The 22,637-nt window shown below is 45.0% G+C and overlaps 2 protein-coding genes across 3 annotated transcripts in view; both read left to right on the top strand.

Moving 5' to 3' along the window:
* The window catches only part of shroom3 (shroom family member 3), a 72,386-nt gene extending 59,022 nt beyond the window's left edge, over window positions 1–13,364 (top strand). Inside the window, exons 18-26 of the mRNA XM_051413565.1 lie at window positions 1,186–1,262; window positions 3,603–3,694; window positions 4,202–4,949; window positions 5,029–5,242; window positions 6,072–6,217; window positions 8,407–8,506; window positions 8,677–8,842; window positions 8,983–9,104; window positions 9,808–13,364. Coding sequence (XP_051269525.1) covers window positions 1,186–1,262; window positions 3,603–3,694; window positions 4,202–4,949; window positions 5,029–5,242; window positions 6,072–6,217; window positions 8,407–8,506; window positions 8,677–8,842; window positions 8,983–9,104; window positions 9,808–10,212 — 2,070 coding nt within the window. The 3' untranslated portion in view covers window positions 10,213–13,364. The remainder of the gene's footprint in view (window positions 1–1,185; window positions 1,263–3,602; window positions 3,695–4,201; window positions 4,950–5,028; window positions 5,243–6,071; window positions 6,218–8,406; window positions 8,507–8,676; window positions 8,843–8,982; window positions 9,105–9,807) is intronic.
* Window positions 13,365–14,294: 930 nt separating this feature from the next.
* LOC127370966 (ankyrin repeat domain-containing protein SOWAHB) lies at window positions 14,295–22,507 on the top strand. Of its 2 annotated transcripts, XM_051413509.1 has the most exons (6): window positions 14,295–15,226; window positions 15,434–16,267; window positions 16,589–16,828; window positions 18,033–18,424; window positions 18,604–18,791; window positions 19,207–22,507. In XM_051413509.1, exons 1-6 carry the CDS (start codon window positions 14,332–14,334, stop codon window positions 19,664–19,666), a joined length of 3,009 nt encoding a protein of 1,002 aa, XP_051269469.1. In that variant the 5' UTR covers window positions 14,295–14,331; the 3' UTR covers window positions 19,667–22,507. The 2 variants fall into 2 exon arrangements, with proteins under 2 accessions (XP_051269469.1, XP_051269468.1); XM_051413508.1 differs by having other exon boundaries at window positions 14,295–16,267.
* The last annotated feature ends 130 nt before the right edge of the window (window positions 22,508–22,637 follow it).

Raw genomic sequence — 22,637 nt, 5'->3', positions numbered from 1 at the left:
CAGTAAAGGATGAATTTCTCTTCTATCTCCTTCAGTGATCAGAGCGGCCCACATTACATAAACATCATTACAGTTCAGTCAGACAAACAGACACTGTGCTCTCTCTTTGAACAATAGTTCTCACTGCAGGGTGGTGCAGGCTTTTACAGTGCTGGATTTTATTTATCTGAGCAGATGACAAAGAATTTGAAATGTCTTTGAAGGCACCAGCGAGGACAATTTTCTGCATAAAAGTACAACTTTCTTTTCTTTTTATACACTTCATTGATGGGGGGGGGAGTTTCTTTTTAATGTAAATCTAGAGTTGTTTTCTTGGAAAATCAAAAAAGCACACCTGCTGACAACTAAGATAGGATGATCAATGGATGAATGAAAAAAGCAATGGATTTGTGCTTAGATCAGCTTATAAAATTCCACTGTGAACATTAATGGGTTAATCAGAGGCTCTCACCCTGACATTTTAAAGTCTCTGTTGGAGAGTTCTGACTCAGTTCAGTGGGGAAGCAGCAGACCTCAGGCCTGTGCTGTGTGTGTTTTTATTGTGTGATAAGGTCAGACATGTGATTGCTGATGCCACAGCCTGGATTCATCTTTTGAAATGGGTCAGAGACAGAAACACATATAGAGTCCAGGAAGTCACTGCACCCAGCCAAGAAATAGTTTGTAACTCCCCTTAAAAACACAACTTGTTATTTTGTCAATTTGTAGCACAAACATATTTCATAAAGCATCTTGTGTTACCTAGATTATCAAATACCTTTTTTAAAGGGGAGCTAAGTAGGAGAAAAAGTGGAGACATTACAGATGATTTTGTTGATTTGTGGTTCATTTGTAGTAACTATCACATTATTGATGCACTCAAATTTAGATGATAAAAAGTCAAATTCCTGTTCACCAAGTCATATTATTGTGTTGTAGTAGACAAAATGTATATTTTTAAAAGGCATACTGTAAATTATCAGCATGCTGGGACAGATTCAGGTCAGACTGTTGGACAATCATCCATCTGGACCTGGGGATTGTGTCACAATAAAATAAGATCAAACTGATCCCCAGGTGGGAGATTAACAGAATAAATAATAATCTGAGATATGAATACCATATGACTCTATAGGGAGAGGACAAACAAAGAATTCACTTCCTAAAACAGCCTCAGTGTCTAAACTTTGTCTGTGTGTGTTTTAGGACTTCCCTCCAGGTGACATCAAGATGTACGGTGTCTTCATCTCTCAGTCGGGACGCCACTCTCTGGCCGAGGACAGGTATGTCACATCTGCATTCGGACCATGTGACCAAACAGCTGATGGCTGATGGCAAAGCTAATAACCTCCTCCGTCCGATGATTCGTTCGTGTTTCATTTTTGATGTCAGACTGCTGTTTGTTTCCTGCTGGAGAACTGAGGGATCATGGGAATTCAGATCATTTCTCCGATATATTAGACCTCTTCCATAATAGGCTGTTAACAGTCAGCCTGTGTGTGTGTGTGTGTGTGTGTGTGTGTGTGTGCGTGCTTTAGGCTCTTGCTATTTTAAAACCAACTTTGGCCTTATGAGTCCATGTGCCCTGCTGCTGGCACTACAGAGAGAGAGAGGGAGAACAGGAAGTAAGGACAAGGAAGTTGAGGGAAAGAAGGAGGAGGACAGACAGAGGAGTAGAGAAGAGAGATAAAAAGGTGGAGGAGAAGGAAAAGAAGAGGGAGTTTAGGCAGAGGAGAGGAGATGTGGGATGGATAAAGTGAGGCGGAATGAGGGAGGAGGTGAGGGGAAAGGAGATAAGGTGGGAGAACAAGAAGCGACTGAATGTAGAAGGTGAAACAACACAGGAAAAGGAGGGAGGGAATGAAGACAAGGATGCAAGAAAAGATAACAGAAGAAGGAGTTGAGGGGAAGAAAGAAGAACGGAGAGGTGAAAGAAGAGGGGAGTTTTAAGAAGAAGGGCTGAAGAGGGCAGGTGAAAGGAAGGAGTTGTAAGTGGAAAGAGGTGAAAAAAATATATATTGGGAGAGGAGAAGGGAGGAGAGGTTAAAAGGTGGAGGACAAGGGGGGAGGAGAAGAAGGCAGGTAACAAGGAAGGAGAGGGGGAGAAAGGAGGAGGTGAAGGATGAACAATTGTGGAGAGATAAAGCTGAGGAGAGAAAGGTGAGACGTAAAGAGGGTGGGATAAGGGAGAAGGTGAAAGGGAACAGGAAGGAATAGGAGGAGAGGTGAAACAACTGAGGAAGAGGAAACAAAATGTGAGAAGGTGAACATAGGAGAGAGCAGAGGAAGGAGGGAGAGGTGAAAGGAGAGGAAAAGATGGTTTCGCAGCTTTCGTGAAATAACTTCAGTTTAGTTTTCAAAGATTGACTTCTTTATTTTTCTTCTTCAAATAGTCTGAAATTAAATTCCAGGCAGCTTTACAACAGACTCTCTGGAAGCTCCTGGGCAGGAAGGAGGGAGGAGTGAAATGAGGAGACTCGGCAGTTAGAGATAGGGTGCGAGCTGATGGAGAGGAGAGGAGACTATGGGGTCAAGGGTGCAAATGGCAGGTAAGAAAGGAGAAGTTACTGTAAGAGGAGCGAAAGTGTCCAGAAGAGGTTAACGGGAGGAGGGGTGGAGGAGAGGAGTTAAAGGAGGAAGGGACTGAGGAATTAAGGATGCAGATAAAAACTCCCTGGCACAGAGACAGAAAAATAAACAAAATACCAACTCCAGTCCTCTGGGATTTATTAGCTTAAAACTCTTAAATATGCTCTCATAATGTGAAGGTCGGAGGTCACTCCAGGAATTCTGTGTGTGTGTGTGTGTGTGTGTGTGTGTGTGTGTGCGCGTGTGTGTGTGTGTGTGTGTGTGTGTTCGCGTGTGTGTGTGTGTATGATTACACAGATCTTTCTGGTGTCTGCAGGAACATGATTGAACACTGCATTAGCTCATAAGATTAAACATGTTAACAGTTACTTTGAGGAAAAGGTTAATGACAGTTCTAATGCAGAACATACTGAAACATACTGTTTACTACATATAACATGTACTTTGTATTTCTGTTGTCACTTCATCCATCAGTTTTTAGATAGTTTTCCTTCCTTCCAGGCAGGCTAAAGTCCAGTGTTAGTGTCCCCTAGAGGCAGCAGTGTTATTACAGCCACAATATGAAAGAGTTGGACAGGACAGTGTGTCAATCTGAAAAGTGACCATATTACTATAGTTAAAGGAATATCTCTCGCACTAACAGCCAATGTTGTAGTGGTGCCTGAATAAGTGGGTATGCTCTTGAGTTATGCCCCATATATTTCTTTTTAAAGAGGCCCGTCCAGCATAGGATAAACATTCTACCCTTGCATATTTAGTTCACCCAAAAATGGACCCGTAGTATTTGCACATTATCATGTCACATTGTCAAGAGGTGCAGGTTTTACAGTCAATGCTGGCCCACAGACGGGTGAGACCGCTACATAAAACGATCCATTTTGAGTCTATTCCCTACTCAGCCTAGGAACAAAAAGCTTGCAAAACACTACTGGACGATGCAGAATAGAGTTAGAAGTGGGTATGGAGAAAAATGAGTGGGTGTACTCATAACTGAATGATATAATTATCTCCCTCTCTTTAATTCTGTCTCTTAGACCGGCAGGCATCCAGGCATCAGGGGGTCTCGTCTCTCCTCAACACTCCCAGAAAAGTCTGAACGCCGTCCAGTCTGCAGGATCTTCACAAGGTGAGCAAACTAAAACAAACAGGATGTTCATGAAAACAAATAGTTATCTAACCTATGCCCCCCCCCCCCCCATTAGCCTTGTGAAAGAAAGCATGTGCAGACTGCTGAAAGGTCCCGTGTGTAACATTTAACATGTAACATCTATGGGCATAAATGGAATATAATATTCATAAGTATGTTTTCATTAGTGTATAGCGTCCTTAGAATGAGCCCTGACGCCCCAGGACTTCCATGGAGTCCGCCATGTTGAACCACTATGTTTCTACATACGGTATATAGAATAAGCAATAAACACTGTAAAACATAATAATAAATAATAAATACAATAAATAAGAATCATGAATAAAAGGTTTTAAAAAAAAGATCACAGGAAGGCAAGAAAGTGTATTTTAAGAAGACTCTGTTTATCCCTGTCACCAAGGATACTCTTGCGTAGTAATAGAACATGAGTGCACAAATGTCCCCTTTGAATTCCCTATCTGACTCTTCCTTGTGTTCTGATCGTAGACCCGGGCTCCTCCCACACCCCCGTCGCTCGTAGGGAGCGGCAGAGGACGAGCGAGCGGCAGCGAGCCAACAGCACCTCCACCTTGGCGGCCTCTGTTGGCCTGCCCTGCCCCTTCTCCCCATCTGGCTCTCAGGACGGAGGCAGCACTGAGTGGCATGCTAGCGAGACGCTGAGCCAAGCTAACTTGGACGCCATCACCTTCCCAGGCATCCCGCAAACCGGCACAGGTGAGGACGTCAACGCCACCGGCTACAGTGAAACCCTGGTGACGGACAGACAGACGAGACACAGCATGAGTGACGCCAGCATATTAGAAGACACTGCAAAGGACATGTATAGAGGGAGAGCCTTCAGTTTAGAGATGAAAGGAGAACACTTGGCAGAAAACGGCCAAAGAGTTTCACCAGTGACGCCAACCCCCCTGCCCCATTTCCAGCCTGCAGCCCCACCTAACAGGAAAGACAGCGGGAGCACCGTGTCATCTCCTCCCTCATCCTCCCATCCGTCCATCCACCAGCACCTGTCCTCACTGCGGATCTCTGAGTCCAGCCTCTGCAGCTCCATCTACCAGCAGCAACCACTAGAAACAGGCGTATCACAGGAGGACTTTGACGAGGTCTTCCTCCAAGATCCTCCCCCTCCATCGCCTCCTCCCGCAATCAAAGAGACAAGCATCATGGAGGACTTCCCTCCCCCTCCTCCTCCCCTGGAGTTAGAGGAGGAAGCTGGACACCAGACTGTGGGAAGGTTTGTTGTACAATATGTTTCTTTATGTAATTAAAGTATTATCATTGTGGACTTTTAACAACTCCATCATTCCCACCAGGATGTCATCCATCCACTCCCCTCCAATGTCCCCGTCCTCCGTCTTTTCTCCGCCTGTGTCCAGCCTTCCTTTCACGAAGCCACAGGCCTCTACCATCACCTCCATCTCCGCATCCCCCACAACCGAGGACAGTCTAGGTCTTGAGTACCAGCCCCTGCCCAAGAGGGAAAAGACATCTGAGGAGCTGCGAGTGGAGGCACTGGCCATGCAGCTGGTGGGTACCTGGAGTCAGCAGGTCCCTTTAATAAGTTCTGACTCTACTGTGGTCAGTATCTCTTTGTAATTCTGTATGTGCCTTCATTTTTGTACCTAGTTCCATCTCTTATCTTTGCCATATTGTGTAGTCCAGACTATAGTTCAGCCATAATTGTCATACCTGGTTCTGACTTTAAGGTTGTCATTCTACTGAGTTCTGACTAGTTCCGACTCTGTCTTTGCCATCGTCCTTTGTTGTAGTACTGAGTTCTGACTGTCTTTCTCCTGGTACCCAGTTCTAACTTAAATGTACTCCGCTTTTCCACTGCATGGTATGGCTTGACTCCACTCTGCTTTTTTGGGTTTTCCATTATGGACAGTGCCTGGCACTTGGTACCACCTAGCTCGAGGTTCCACACAAGCTGAGCTGATACTAAAAGGTGACTTGAAAACTCTGCAGACCACTGATTGGTCCTGCACAAACCAAGCTACCATCAATAGTGATCACAATGTTTTTATTCACTCAAAAATGTTGAGTGAATGGCAGTAAAAAAACTAACTTTTTTTATTAGAACTTTTAAAGACAGCAGTCATCTTTATAATCGTTCAAGCTAAATAAGCTAAGGTAAATGGACAGTGTAAAGCTGAAGTAGAACTCCTGTGTGTTGTCTCACAACTGCTCCGCCTACACTGAGGGGTGTACTATCCAAAGTACTATCTACAGTGGAAAACCAAGTACTGGGACCAAAAGTGTAGAGTCGAGCTGTACCATGGAGTGGAAATACGGCTTTAGTCGACAACAAGTCAGCGTGAACATAGTTTGATTCTCCCTTTTTCTTTGTATACAGGTGTTGCAGGACAGCTCTCTGGCGCCCCTCTTGGACACATGGAGGGGTAAATCCACAGTAGAGCTCATGGAGGAGATCTTTCCAAACAGCAGATTGGGTGGTAAATCACCATGGCAGCGCAGGGGCAGTAGCCGATTGGCAGACAGGTAATTCTGACATCACGTGTTTTGCCTGTGAACATTCACATTTTTAGTCATATTTTGAATACTCCAACAAGGTCCCCACATGTCCTGGAACAGCTGGAAATTTAGAGACAACTTGGACATAGATTAAAATGACCAAATATCCTGGAAATAATCCATGTTGTCCTAGGTATTACTACACGTTGTTTCAAGTCAGGGAATCCCAGTGGAAATGGTGTGGACGGTCATATCTACATGTGTACAGCCTTTTAATAATCAAACTTGTTGTGGTTGACAAATACATGCACAGCGATTCATTTTCTGTAAAATAAAGTAAATTCTACTTATTATATACAGCGGTAAACTGTAGTCAATTCATCAGAGACCGCTCTACTGAGACCACCGCTGTGGTGAAAACAGCCATGAACCCCTTAGAAGCAAGCTAACGTGGCATGAAAGGTTCTGGAAAATGCTGAAACCCTGACCAAGACACTGAGTTTTAGTGTCAACAAAACTTTCTTCCTTTCTTTTTTGTGAATATTTTTATTTATTTCCCTGCAAAAATAAACATTAAGTTGGAAGTTTAGTCGGCCTTTTCAATAAAATACACTTTGTGCTTGAGGTTTAACCGTGCTTAACCAACACTGAAATGCATTCATCACAGACAGATGTAGTTCAAAACTGGAGGAGGATCACTGTGCATTTCCTTTAAAGTACTTTATGTAACACAAGGATAAAGACCTTCATGTTGAGTGTGTTTATTTAGCCATGAGACCAAAACTGCAGAAATGAACTTATGTAACTGAAGGACTAGACGAGACATTGGGGGGGACTTCCTGTAAACCAGCATTTGTCATTCTTGTTGTGTTTGCTGACAGCCTCCCTCTCCTATCTGCTGACACAGAGAAGAAACATGACAAACCTCTGCTGGCTCTGCATGCTGTGGCCTTTACTCACTGACATCTTTAATGTGTTTGGGTTTCTTGGTGAACTTGATGTTCAGGGAAGAAATGTTTCCCCACTGAAATTAAGACAAACAACCATTCATTTAAAGGCATCATTGCTCTGTTAAGAGTCGCAGGAAGGTTGTGAATTTGCTCTGACCTTGGTGATATGTATCCTGCAGCTACACACTCTCTGTAATGCCGCATTCATGTGCAAGTTTTTCTTCAAGTTCTGAAGTTGGAAAAGTGAGTTGCGTTTTCCAAAACATTCAGTCAGTAAATCAAATATATTTTTGGCTCAGAAAATAAAATCAGACATGGAGATGATATGATATATAGTTTCGTAGCACCGAGCACTCGGGTTCAACCACCTTGAAGGAAGATAACGTCCTGTGGCTCTCCTGGTGGAGCTGGCCCCCTGTGTGCAGAGGCTGGGTCCTTGCTGCAGCTGCCATGGGTTGGATGCTGCGTGTCATCGCCACATCTGTCTCCCGCCATTTACTGTCTCATAAAAAGGCATTTACTGTCTCATAAAAAGGCATTTACTGTCTCATAAAAAGGCATAAAAAAACCCAAAATACATAACACATATTAAAAAAAAGGAAGACAACGTTCCCATTCTTAATCCCACCTGCAAAGCTCTAACTGGTCCGGCCTGGGAAACTGTCATTGATGGTCTGTTTGAATTGCTGGAGGCCTGGAACCAGGCTAGCAAGTCAGACAGTGTGGGCATTGCCAGCCAGGACAGGAAGGACCAGACAAACCTGATCAATGTTTCTCAACACTCAGCAGAGTCCAACCACGGCGACTGCTGGATCATAGAATAACTGTAGATTCATTAAAAGCAAAATGACTGATCTGTAAGACTCACTGCTATCAACGTTAACCATTCATTAAGGATCAATGTCTGCTCGTCTGGAAGGTTGACGTCTTGTAGAATTGACAGATAACTTCCTGCAGCCTTAACAGCTGAACAATACTGCGGCCTAGTGGCCAGTGTTGGTACAACAGAATGGACTTGACCAGTAAAATACAGCATCAAAGTGAGCTTTTATCGTGAACCTCTTACGATGGAAGCTTTGTTTTTATTATTTCAGGTATTCCTTTTCCTATTTCCAGTTTGTCACTTCTGTTGCTTGCTATATCTTTATATCTTGTTTCTTTCCATCAACAGCAGCAATGCAACGTTTTAATGAATATAACCCGAGAATGACAGAGGAAATGGCACATAGAAATTTCCGTTTTTAAATAGTGTTGTTTCCTCCCTAGGATCCAAGATGCTGTCTGTGATCCTGCTCAGAGCACGGCAACGGATCGAGGGAAGGAGACCGATCTGGATGAGGATGAGAAAGACCTAAACACCAAGAAGGTAGAAAAAATGATTTCTTAAAACTTTACTCCAACCAAACCAACAATTTGAAAACAACAGCGTTGTACAGAAGAGTTTGTAGTGTTTTAGACAGCTATTTGGACAATAAGTCATGTTCTGCCACTGCCCTGAAACACTGAGTGTTCTTGTGTGTCTCGCCCTGTTTCCAGCTGGAGCTGTGTGAGGCGCTGAGGCACAGCGTGGCGGCTCTGCGGCAGGAGAAGGAAGCGTTGTGCGAGGAGCAGAGACGTCACCAGGCACTGGGGGCGAGCATCGAAGCACTGGTGCAGGAACGCCTCAAAACCAACGAGAGGGACAAGTACAGCGTGTTCATCGGTACGACACCTGACTGAATGTCACTGTACAAACAATATAACTATTATTGTAGAGGTATTCAGAGACTACAGCTCCCATCAGGCCTTGGTGAGAAGAAACTCAAAAATTTAGAAAAACTCAGAGATTGGTTGTGTTTGCAGGAGACCTTGAGAAGATCGTGAACCTGCTGCTGTCTCTGTGCAGCCGGATGTCGAGGATCGACAGATCTCTGCTCGCTCTGGAGAGAGAGGAGCTGACGCAGGAGGAGATAGCGGAGGAGAGGGTGAGACAGGACTCACTGTCAATCCAGCTTTATTTGTACAGCACCTTTCATACAGTTGCAGAGCAGTTCAAAGTGCTTCAGTTCACTGACAAGATAAGAATAGGACATAATGAAAAATTAAATAAGGTTGATTTAAAAATGATAATGATTACAATAAAATGTATATTTTACAGTATAACAATAGTACCAGGGGGAGGTCCAAGGGAATTTATTTTTGCGAGTTTTCAAACCTATGATTAAAATTTTGGTTTGTCCAAGTCGTGTGTCATGTCCGTAATATATAAAGTAGCACATACACATACAGAGGTCTTAGTGAAGTCTGAGAGCATTCTGGGCCTAATTTAAGAGGTTCTAGATACTCACATACCATGGAGGGCCGCATACAGAGGGAGTGATCTCAAACTGCTGAGAAGATAATGAGACGGTTAATGTTTGTCTCTTCATTCATAAACATAATAAAAGAATCACTGTGTTGAGGCTTTTTCATGAACTCACAGATCAAAGATTAACTTTCACACAGTTGCTTTGTCATCACTGATGTCAGATAATCTGATAATCACATGTTAATGAAATGCATTATTCATAAAGCTCTCAATCATGTATAACTAATTGCATAATAAGAATGATTGAATATTTGTGTAGGTGTTTTATTTAGAATGATGGTCTGTGTAAACTGATAAATATGTGGTCTCCTCCCCTTCAGGACTCCCTCCATCACAAGCGCTCTCTGCTCCTCAGTCAAACTGAAGACGCTCGGGAGCTGAAGGAGAACTTGGACCGGCGGCAGCGAGTGGTCCACGGCATCCTGTCCAGCTACCTTGCCGAACCGCAGCTCCAGGACTACCGCCGCTTTGTCAGCGCCAAACCCTCCCTTCTGATTCGCCAGCGGCAACTCGACGACCTCATACGGCAGGGGGAGGAGCAGCTGACACGACTGGCCGAGAGCCTACCACAGGAGCTGGTGGAGGCTCGCGGTTGGTCGAGAGCGTGTCCGTTCTCATCATCGAGCCCCGCCCCTTGCTCTTCTCCTTTCCCGCCGCTGCTACCCCCCTCTGTGGCTCCAGGCCCCGTCCACTCAGTCAGGTCCACCACTGTGACGTCACTGTGATGTCACAGACAAGGCTGCTATTACAAGTGGCAGTGAATGCTGGGAAATGAAGGAGAGACTCCCTAAAAACTCACTCTGAGCTCGAGTGGTGCTCCCGATGAAGGAGCTTTACATGAAGTAAGGAACAGGCGCTCACTCTACTATGCAGACTTCACACATGAAGAAGAAACGCCTTTAATGAGCCTTGTTCACACCCGACTGTGCGTTACAGTTCACCTCGACATCAGCCACCAGCGCTGTGTGGACTCAACTGCTGCCAACATCTCTAACTATCCTCTGAAAGGTGATTTTAAGGGTTGGAAGTTCATCGTCAAACGCTTCAAAGGACAATTCCAGCGTTGCAGGTAGTTGACAGGTGATTGGATGGACCATCTGTCTATCACTGTCTATCACGGGCAAACTGAAGCCGTTCTTTGTCTTCTTTCAATGAAGAAATGCTCTCCATATATAACTGATGCTAGCAGCATCTATGCTAACCTTTAGCAGCTGTCATAGTGGTTTAACAAACAGTGTATTCTCGCTGCATCACACCTAGCACCCACTGCCTGTAGCGGCCAGTACTTCCTGAAAGGACGCTGCTGATTGACCGGCCACAAACCCATAGATTGAATCTTGGCAAGATGGATTCCCATAAGTCCAGCTCCATCGCACGGTAACTCCTCAGTGGCAGCGACGGCCCAACATGTGATCTCTTCAGCTGAAGGAGCACTGGCCATAATCCTGGTGCTGACTGGTCAGACAGCAGCCTGAATTAATAGTAAGATGGTAGTATTTTGGTTTTAAGAGTCAACAAGCACACTGGAATTGTCCTTTAACAAACCTAATGGTGCCTTCAGGAACCTCAAACATTCAGACTTTCCTCCAGGAGCTCTATTTCTAGTGACGGGACGAAGTGAGCAGGTGTGTTATCTCCCAAAGACCCAACACTGTCATCTTTACAATAAAATATCATTTTGCCATCTTGTCAAACCCTTCAGAGATATTTGCAGCACCTGCTCATCTTTGATGCACATGTACAGTCAACTTACAATAACACCAAAATCGGAGGGACTCTGTTTTTATTCTACAGCTACAAAAAGAATCCAAACTCTGAGCTCATCAGAGAAACACCTGAAGCGTAGCTGTTGTGATCACTGTCACATGATACTGTAACACTACTACTGTCACTACTGTGTGTCCGGAGCTTGTAGCACTTTTTTTAGCAGTTTGACTACTGTTTGCAGCAGAATTTACACTGAATGATGAACGTTGTTGCCTCTATAAAAGTCGATGTGATGAAACATTTGATGTCAAAAAATGGAAAAAGTTCAGATTCCAAAGATTTTCACAGGATGTTTGCAGATGTCAGCTTCGTTTAATTTGGTCCAAAACTCTGTTGTGTTCTTTCAAAGTCTCAAGGTTTACTGGCGCCATAACTGCAACAATTATCTTACCTTTAGAAGGAAAGTTTGGATTTTTGTTAAATTAAGAAATAATCTGTTAGATTTTAAGTCCACAAAATGTCAGTAACAAATGCCACAATTTACCACACCAAAAGATATTTAATGTTTAATGAAAGGAGAAACTGAAAAAAGCATTTAATTGATCAGTAATTTAAATGATTAATCAATCACTGAAATTGCTGATATATGGCTAGTTGTTTTGTTATGGTTAAGCCCTTTGGTTTTGGATCATGTTTGCCCGTTTCCAACAAACTGACATTATCATTTTATTTAATTTTGTGGAAATTAATGCAATAAAACATCAATGTTCAAAGGATGAACGTTGAAACCGTCTTATAAAAGATAGACGTTGTGTCTCCCCTTCCTCCCGCTGTATAAAAATGGCGCCACCATGTCGAGGTCCAGCCCATTCATCCGGTTATCTCAATCGTGGCGCAGCTCAGCTGTCAATCATTATGTGAAACCCCCTTCCAGTGTGATAAGAACTACCTAAAATGACATGAAAAATATATTTGACATGTACTTAGATTTTTTTTTGTTTGGCCCACCTGCTAACATGGAGACAACAGGCTTTATGACCTTCTTTTGGAGAGCTGTCATGTTGTCCATCTTTGTAAATGTGGATAAAACGGCATACATATATATGATTGGCTGTTCCACTATCCTCTATATGAATTCATTATTTCTGGAAGTTAAACAAAGGAGTTTTTGACTGAGAAACAGTTTCAGTTTAATACTGATTCCTCTGTATGACCTACAGAAATAAACAAGCCCCTCAGCCACAACATTGGCTGTTTCTATAAAGTCATTCTTAATGCCTGCCACTGGGTCCGTTTTGGTCCGATTCCCATTCAAATCAATGAAACGAGGCAGTGAAACACTTCCACTTTTGTCCACAGGGGCCGCCAGAATCAACACAAAGTGAAAGTAAAACAGTTAACAGAAATTATTTGTTGGCGCAACCGTGAAGTATTTATTTATGTTGAAATGAGAATGCTCGGACGAGGTGAGGCACATATGAAAAGAAAAAGCATTCAGTGAAGAAAAACCAACATTAGAATAATAAAATAGTTATAAATTAAAAATGAAATGTTTCATCACTCCTACTCTGTTAAGTCACAATCATGAAATATCACTTCTTATTATCACATTATGTCATTGTGTGAGATCAGTTATTCCGTCTGCCAGTGAAGGATCAGATTTATATTTGTTTTTAAAAATATTGAACAGTTTTGCCTTGGAGCCGGTGCCATTGGGTCTCCCTTCAGTTCAAATCACCTGGGGACGCCAAATGGCATCAGTCCTACACAATCAATATTTATTGCTGAATTAACAGCCTCAGCATTGTGTGCAATCTAAGATACACATTAGGTTTTCTGATCAGTGGATGTTTTCACCTGTTCTCACTCTGAGCTGCTTCATTTTACACCCACAGTACGTTTCCTTTGACTTAGTTTCTAGAGCACCTTTTAAATATTCTCACTGTCATATTCTCCGAACATTACAGCACCCAGTCTGCCTTGTGTCCTCATCAATAACCCAGATTTTATTGTTGATTATTGTTTGTTCGTTGTTATTTGCAGAGAGGCACAACAGAATATCTCAGACGTTTTTTTTGGTTCGTCGTTGAATAAAATTCAATGTTTATGAAAGAAGAACGATTAAATTACAGCTCCTGGTTTTTGCTAAATAAATGAATTTTGTAAATGACTGTGTGTCCTCTTCAAGTTGTCCCGCATAGACACACACACACACACACACACACACACACAGAGTTTTATTATGACACCTTACATTGAATAACACGCCAATGTTAGGCAAAATTTTAGTGATGGAAAAACTGGCATGGCCATTTTCAAAGGGGTCCTTTGACCTTTGACCTAAAGATATCTGAATGAAAATGGGTTCTATGGATACCCATGAGTCTCCCCATTGCAGACACTTGCTAATCCCATGTAGTTTGGGGTAAAAACCATGTAGTTTTTTGCATGTGGTATAAGTTTTTAGTTATTATTATTATTATATATTTATTATTTTTGCCAAGTGTATTTGAATATTTCTGCATACAGGGATCCATAAACTGTACTGGAATTGAATAAATTGAGAATGAACAGAAAGCTGAGACACATACTTCATGCCGCCCCTCCATAAGTCAGTGCCCCACTTGTGCCACCCCAGTCAAAAAGGTCTGGATACGCCCCTGGCACACAGTTTGGCTTTAGATGGAATTGGATACTGGAAACTTTCCTTAGAAGCTGACTGAGGTAATAATCTTTTCTGAAACATTTATAGTTTGTTTCAAATACAAATAGTTGCCTAGTTGTAGAATAGAATATGATGACACTTGACACACAACCATATACGGAAAAAAAATATATATATATATATAGGCTATATAATATAAATATATATGTTTCTTATATCAAAAGATGACAAGTGTATTTCCACTAGTTTGTGAGTTAGTAACATAAAAGTTAAAAATGATACAGTCTCCCCTACCTCCGGTACCAGCAGCAACAAAACTGTTGTTATCGTTATCCGGTAACATCCGGGTCACCTGCAGGAATGCAGCAGGTGGGGCGGGGCTTAAATACCTGAGGTGGGCGGGACTTTATTCCAGTCTGACAGAAACAAGTGCCCGACCTTTGAGACCAGCAGCAGGGACAGGAAGACCAGGATGGCCACAGATTTAAGTCAGGACGCGGTGTTACATTTCCTCCGGAGCGGCGGGGGGTCGGTGAAAAACTCGGACCTGCTTCTGCACTTCAGAAACTTCATTCGGGACCATGCGGACCGGGACAGGAACCGGGAGCACTTCAAAAAGTTCGTCAACTCCCTGGCCACCGTCCAACAACTCGACGGCGTCTCGTACGTCGTCCTCAGGAAGAAGTTCAGAGGACGTGTCCCCGGCGGCGGGGAAGGGGGCTCTTCCGGACCGCCGCGACTCCCCGCCGGGAAGAGCACCGATCCCTCCCCGGAGAACGCCCGGCTGAGCCCGGCTGGGAGAGCAGAGCAGCCTCGGCAGAAACCGCAGCTGAGGGAGGCGACAACACCCGCCCCGCCGGGAGTAACCGCAGAGAAAACAATCCTACCTGCTGCTGGGCTCATGCTGAACAACAACAACAACAACGTGGAAACCAACCTCAACCTGCAACACAAAGCCAGCACACCTGAAGGTCCAGGTAGACCTGAAGGTCCAGGTAGACCCGCAGCAGCTCAGGTCCTGACTCAGATCTCAGAGAGGGCACAACTGAAGACCCCCGGTCCGTCTGAACCTCCCTCTAAAGGGGGACAGCTCAGGCCGGGTCCTGGCCCGCCTCCAGGGATCACGCCTGTGGTCCCTGCAGTGAGACACCAGCAGGTCCCAGAACCCCTGAGAGGGAGGGGGGCCAGTGTGTACCCTGGAGGAGGTCTTCATCAGGAGCCTCCTCTTCATCGCACCCGTCTCCCAAAGGAGCCTCCTCTTGATCATGTCCATCAGGATCCTCCTCTTGATCACGTCCGTCAGGAGCCTCCTCTTCATCACGTCAGTCTCCATCAGGAGCCTCCTCTTCATCACGTCCATCAGGAGCCTCCTCTTCATCACGTTCGTCAGGAGCCTCCTCTTCATCATGTCAGTCTCCAACAGGAGCCTCCTCTTCATCACGTCCATCAGGAGCCTCCTCTTCATCACGTTCGTCAGGAGCCTCCTCTTCATCATGTCAGTCTCCAACAGGAGCCTCCTCTTCATCACATCCGTCAGGAGCCTCCTCTTCATCACGTCAGTCTCTATCAGGAGCCTCCTCTTCATCACGTCCGTCAGGAGCCTCCTCTTCATCACGTCCGTCAGGAGCCTCCTCTTCATCACGTCAGTCTCCATCAGGGGCCTCCTCTTCATCCTGTCCGTCAGGAGCCTCCTCTTCATCACGTCCGTCAGGAGCCTCCTCTTCATCCTGTCCATCAGGAGCCTCCTCTTCATCACGCCAGTCTCCATCCTCAGGTCACCCAACGCCGCTTAAGACACAGACAGAGCTACAAGTCTGCCGTCTCCTATGATGAAGATGAGGAGGAAGAGGAGGAAGTTCCAATGAGGCGAGGTTCAGCAGGAGGAGTGTGGCCCCTGAGCGCTCCTCTCGGAGATAAGGGAAGGGCCACGTTCGCCTCCTCGCCGTGCATCATAGAACAGCCTGCTCCTCCCTCCGTCTCCTCTTCCTCCTCTTCATCAGAAAGGAATCTCCCGAAGATTTACATCCAGGATGTGAAAGGGGAAGTGCTGCCCCCCGGTGGCCCAGGCTGGGGCCTGGAGTCAGGAGTGGGGCAGAGAGGACAGCTGGCCGGGCCCGGACTGGAACCTGGATCTGTTCTGGGGGAGTCCACCAGACGCAGCCTGCCTCTAGAGGCGGAGCGATACGTGGAGCCTCACGGCGATCTCCACAAGGGCCGCAGACAGGGGCCCACACAGGGGCCCACACAGGGGCCGAATCCAAACCAAAGGGCGTGGCTGTCGTCCAGCCACAGCAGCATCTTCTCCCCCTCGTCTGACGCAGGCGTCTCCAGCAGCGAGTGGCTGACGTCGAGCTCCCCCAGAGGACCGGGGTGGAACAGCAGCTACGAGGATCTACAGGCCAGAACAGGTACAGTTAAAGAACAATGCTGATATTCTTTATTTTCTTCACTGGTTATTGTTTTCTTGAATGTACTTTAGCACAGTCAGACAGAATTTGGCCTTTTAAAGAAGATTCTTGAGATGTTTGATGAGTTTAATTAGTGTCTGCACTGGCCTTTGCCTCACATGTCAATCAAATTGTGTGGGCGGAGCTACAGCATTCTTCCACCTTGAAGAACCGCGAATGGAAACGCTTAAAGGCCAATCACTGCTGAGTTGGAGCTGTAGAGAGCAGAAGACTGACATTAGTACAAACATTGTGGATTCTTTAACCCTTCACTGTCCGCAGGTACGACTGGAGGCGACGCCAAAATCCAGGAAGTACTGCAGCGCGCCCAGAGGACCAAACCCCAGTCTGTGACACATGATGCGGACAGGAAGACCACGGCGCCTTGGCATCACTCTACAGGCCATCTCCATGACGACCGGGAGTCTAAAGCTCCTTCATCACCATTCCATCACTCCGCTGACCATCTCCATGACGACCGGGAGCCCACAGCTCGTGTGTTGCCGTGGCACCACTCCACAGGTCAGAGCTAAAGTCTGTAGTTTTTTATAAACTCTATACGGTGTGTGACTGATGATTGATCAGTCATTGGTCAAACAGCTGAGTGCTTTCTGCCTGCTGCTCCAGTCTGAGGCTTTTCTCTGTCTCTGTCTCTGTTTTGGTGTGTTGGCCACTCAAAACAAGATATTTAAAGACATCGCCTTTCTGCCCACATCTCTAATTTATCAGCGATTGAAATAAGTCTGATGTCGTGTTCATTGACAACTTCCTGGCTTGAGGAAAAAATGGACCAATCAGAACGTAGGTGTGATCTTCCATAGCTAGCTACAGTCATGGAAAATAATGACAGATAGATGGACATAAATATGGCAGCCATTAGGTGGGCGTGGCTGTGTTGGTTTCGTCGACTCTTCAGTAGATCATTCTTGGATTGATTAGCACATTAAGCTTGTCGTTGTCCTTTAATATGCTAATCCTAATGTTAGCTTTACTTTTTATAGTTAGAGGTCTTTAAATACAGCAGATGAGCATTGGCGTGTCAGAACGTGAGCTAACTATATGTACGTATGTAAGAGTAAGTAAGCTTTTTATTTTGTACCTACTACGTATGATATAGTAAAAAAAATCCTATTGAGATTATTTTGTGTTCTGTGTGTTTTACAGTTAGTGGGAATAATCCTTTTTGCCTGACCATCTTCATTTTCAGTGAAAAAATCATGATGATTTGTTGGCGTCTGTAATAAACAAACAAAAAACAAACACATTTTCTCACATCTAGAGAACAAGATTCAGATGCCAGAGCCTCCCTGCAGCTCTACAGTCCCTCATTCTACTGCCCTCCTCACATATTTGATCTTTATTAAAAAAACAGCAGCTTCTGTGATTAGGATATTGGTCATATTGCAATTTCTATAATTCCATTAATTGTACTTCTGCTATGTTTGATACCTGTTACAATAGTGTGGTGTGATCCGTACCTCCTGCCCAACTGGCACATGCAGCTCTCAACAGAGATGAGAAGGAAGCAAGATGGCTCTCTCGTTAGTTAGATTTTCTAATGTAAAACCAAACCGTGTGTGTGTGTGTGTGTGTGTGCGTGTGCGTGTGCGCGCGTGTGTGTGTGTGAAGGTAGGCAGGGTTTTCCTTCCACAGTGGCCGTTCAGAACAGCTACAGACACTTATGTGTTGATGATGTTTAAAGCGTTCCCTTTCCTTCACCGCACAGGTGATCTCTGCGACGACCGCGACGACGCAGAGTCGAGCGAAGGCTCCACCTCCACACCGCCGCCACGACTGCGTCCGACTGTCGCCAGGCACCTCAGCAGCCAGTTGAGGAGCAGGATGTGCCGCAGCCTGGGAGCCGACCTCGACCAGGTCCTCCAGGAGGGGACGAGGGGGGGAGGAAGTGAGGCGGCCCGTCTGAACCGCCTCCACCTGATCTCGTCCTCGCTCAGCCTTCACCACAACCTGTCATCCTCCTCGCTGTCGTCCTGTTCCACGCCGCCTCGCTGCCACAGCCTCGCCGACATGATCGAGGGGGTGGAGGGGAAAGGGAGGAGGAGGAGCCTCCCCGCCGCCTCCGCTTCCACTGCTCATCATGAAGGCTCCAGTAGGCAGGTGAGACCTGTAGTTTCTGTTTAATGTCCCATTCAAACCTCCTGTCCACTCTTGTATAGTAGTGTTGCTGGTAGGGGAGGAGTCACGCTGGTGACAACTAGCACAGACAACAATACGATATGATAACACATGGTTGATTCCATGAGAGTGAATAAGTTGATGTTTGTTCCCGTCGTCAGTCACTGGTTCCTCTGGAGCCCAAGGAGCACGCCTGGCTGGTGAAGGGGGCGGTGGGTGCCTGGCCCGACATCTACTCCCTGTTCAGAGAGGACTCGTCCCTGCTCAACAGACGAGACTTCATCTCCGGGTTCACGGTGCTGCACTGGATCGCCAAACACGGTGACCACAGAGTCCTCAACACCTTATGGTACGCAGCTAGCCGTTAGCGTTGTCGGGTTTATACTCTGTAAAACAGGAAGGTCTGGTTTATGTAGCATTCTGAAACTGAAATAGCTTGAATAGTACAGAGCTCAGTGGGCTGTAATTAGTGATATTTGATCTGTCTAACATGGATTACCAACATGTTTCTGCAATTGTGTCAGCCTTAAAAAGAATGGAGGATTATTTCAGCCCCACTAGCAGCCTGAGGATGATGATGGTCTGTGGCTTGGTCTGGAGTCTGGTATCTCACTGTGGATATTCTTGGTCCCCACAATGAATTTGATGACTTCCACACATTTCCTCTAGCAACGTTAACTTTTTTTACTTAAGTAATTTGTATAATACAAAAACAAATTGTTCGTCTTCCCCATGATTCAGATCACTAAAATCTTCTCTTTCAGGTATGGGGTTGAAAAGGCTGGTTTGACCTTCGACATAAACGCCAGGTCAACATGCGGCCACACGCCTCTCCACATTGCCGCCATCCACGGCCACAAGAGCATAATGCGGTTGCTGGTAAGCAAGTTCAATGCCGATGTGAAGCTGAGGGACACGGCGGGGAAAAAGCCCTGGCAGTACCTGAGCCACGCCGCGCCGTCTGAAGTCTTCCAGCTGCTGGGAGCTCCTTTGCGGGCTGCTGGGAGAGGAGAGGGAGGAGTCAGGGGAGTAGACTCCAGCTGGAAACCCGAACAGCAGCAACGGCGCCGGCGCCGGCATCACTTTTCTACGGCTTCCTCGGGGCAGAGGCCGCTGACCATTGCAAGCACGGCGAAGGTCAAAAGGTCAACGTCGATCGCTGCGTTCCTCAAACCCAAATCTCTGCATCTGTTTCACGGACATCAGTCTGACTCCTCCGCTTAGAGCCTCACTGATGGATTAAGTTGTATTTGTGTGGAGGATTCTGAAACCTGATGGTTTACTCTCCACTCGACTCAGCAACTGTTTGCTGACTGCCTTATACACACGGACGGGTAACTCGCTGATTGGACAGTTTTGAAGAACGTCATCCTGCATCATGCAGCGTGGGGGAAAATTCTGGTGACTGACAGCTGATCATTGGATGAGCAGTATTACAGTCGGAGCATGTTTACTCATTTAGACTTAATGAACTGCTTTTGACTGTCAAACTGCCACTGCTGCTACTCATGCGCATCACCATGGTTACAAGGATTTACATAAATATGGTTTATTCAGATTGATTTATAAGATTGCTTCTTGAACAGTTCACAATCAGCAGTTGTCCTGCGTTTTCAGATCACACAGACTGCACCAGTCGAGTTGTCTCAGTATTCAGTTATACTGATTGATGTAGATTAGCTGATGACGTAGGAAGGGTCAATTGCATGTCACTGTTGTACCACAGATAACACTTAGTAAAAAGACTGGACAGTTTATGTTTCAGTGGTCAGTGGTGTAGCATGGATGGTTAAATTAGTGGCCTAGAACCGTAGTTATTTGTTCAAACACAGAGAAATAAATACACACACATAACGTGCATCTTGAAAATAAGTGCCACTTTGTGATCTAACCACGGCACTCACAAAGCAAGAGCTAGCAGTTTAAAATGGCAGCTGGCGGTGGAGAGTGCTATCTGACGGTGGAGTAACTACTTGCAGTGTAGCAGCCAGTATGAAAATGAACATATGGAACAGGACTACCAGGACGATCTGCTTCTGTAGCTTCACTGAAATCTACATTTACTTCACAGTGGATGCACAAAATACAATGGTATTTACTCGACCTGTAGGTCTCCTCTCAGCTGTGTTTGAGCATGCTTTCTGAACTGAAGAGAAACTGAAACTGCACCAAACATCCAGGATTGCGTTTCAGGAGATACAGACATCAGTATCTCATCAAAAGAGTTTGGATATGTTGCCCGTCCCTGCTGTGGATTAACAGAGCCTCCACGCTGTTCAGAGCCTCTGAAATTACGTGTTTGGTGGTCTGACTTTAAAATGTTTTTAAAGAAAGGGATTTGCCCATTTCAGCCCAAAACCTTGACGTCAGTCCAAATAACTCCAACGACCGGGAGCACTAGTTTCTGTGCCTGAGCTTTCAGTTTCACTGGATAAGAATGCCAGAGATTGTATCACAAAGACTGCTGGATCTGAGACGTGTGATGGCCTAAAGCGAGAGGTGATTTGCGAGCACTTGGCAGAGCAGATTGGCTGTCAGTGTGACTGTCTGATCTCATTGTTGTGAGAGGGAGAAAAAAAAGTGGAGAGCCGCGGGGCAACGAGAGCTCCAGTTTCAGTCTGGAGCTGTGATTTACTCTCAGGACGGTCAACAGCAGAGGTGATACTGCAGCTTTGTGGCTCACATCTAATCTCTGTTCAGATGTACTTTCAGTCATACATTAGGTTTTAGATTTTAGATTTTCTTCCTTCCAGGCAGCCTTTTAGTTTCTATGAAAGTTCACTTGCAGAGAATTGTAATGTAAGCAGGAAGCGGACAAACCATCATGAACACTAAAATCACTTTGCAATAGCAACTGCTTTTATGAAGCTTCACGTTTGTCTGGCACTGAATCAGAGGTGTTTAAAGTTGGTTGCATGATTTAAAAGGTATTTCTGATGTATTACAACGTGGGTCTTGTTGTTGTTGTTGTTGTTATTTCTATAGGGTGTCCACAGAGTTTTTTATAGCTCATAAAGATTGATTGGATTGATAAAGTTAACATGCTTTTAAATGTGTTTTGGGGGGAAGTGTGTAGTGATCACGCTGTAACAACTATAAAACAGGTACAAAACAGTATGGACGTAAATGAATGGTCTGAACCTGTTTTTATCAGGAACGAACTCACCAGAGACGGCCAGAGACATGAGCAGACAGACAGACAGAAAGACAACTGTAAGCTGTAAACAACCAACAGGTTATCCAAATGTACAAAGTGTTAAATGAGTGTAGAGCACAGATTACAGAGCCACCCTAGCTGTTTCTTTGTGCTAAGCTAGACTAACCGTGTCCTGGCTGTAGCTTCATATTTATCCTGCAGATATGAGCGTGGTGTAGAAGAATGTGAGTAAGCGCATTTCCCAACTATTCCTTTAACCTGAGTACAGTGTTATCAGTAGTGATAGACATAAAGGACGAGCTATGAAAATAAGTTGTAATAAACTGAAAAGATCCGTTTATTTCTGAGATGGTGTTGTATTCAGTTACACTTTGAAATGTCTACCCCCTTTATTGTCACCCTCTCCTCTGGGGTTTTCAGTGCACTCCATTTGTTCACTGTTACATTATCACTGTATGGTAGTGTGTTGCTGCTTGGACATCTGAGACTTCACTCATTGGTTAAACAGCATATTATTTCTTAAAATTTTGTTCACCAGGTTTGGTTTTTAGGTCATTGAGCTTCTCCCCAGCACTTGAACACATCAGGCAGATTTAAGATGTACATGATGTTGACCGTGATGGATTATCTATCTGCGAGTGTCGTAGAAATGAATTCAAATCAATGGCTGTCTGGAAGGAAAGGAACAATGGAAGAACTGATGGGGGATTTGTAGATTAATGGTGTAAAACATGAAAACACTAGTTGTCCTGTAAGACTCACCAGCAGGATGAAGCTGGTGTGTTGTGGTTTGTAAATTATTCTGGTCTGAAGTTTACTGTAATTGGATGTTTCACAGTGGAGATGTACAGTATTTTTCAACCGCTGGTCAAAGTTTATACACGGAGTATTAAATATGTTTCACAGTTGGAGGTGTTTGTGTGTTATTTGTATGTGTGACCTCTTTAAACACTGTCTGTTTTCATGCATACTGATGACTGTCCATTCAGATCCATTCCCATCAGGCTGCTTTACAGTTTCACTTGATTGATATGGAGT

This window comes from Dicentrarchus labrax, unplaced genomic scaffold (assembly GCF_905237075.1).
Source record: "Dicentrarchus labrax unplaced genomic scaffold, dlabrax2021, whole genome shotgun sequence".
NCBI lineage: Eukaryota > Metazoa > Chordata > Actinopteri > Moronidae > Dicentrarchus > Dicentrarchus labrax.
This window is presented reverse-complemented; position numbering and strand designations above follow the sequence as displayed.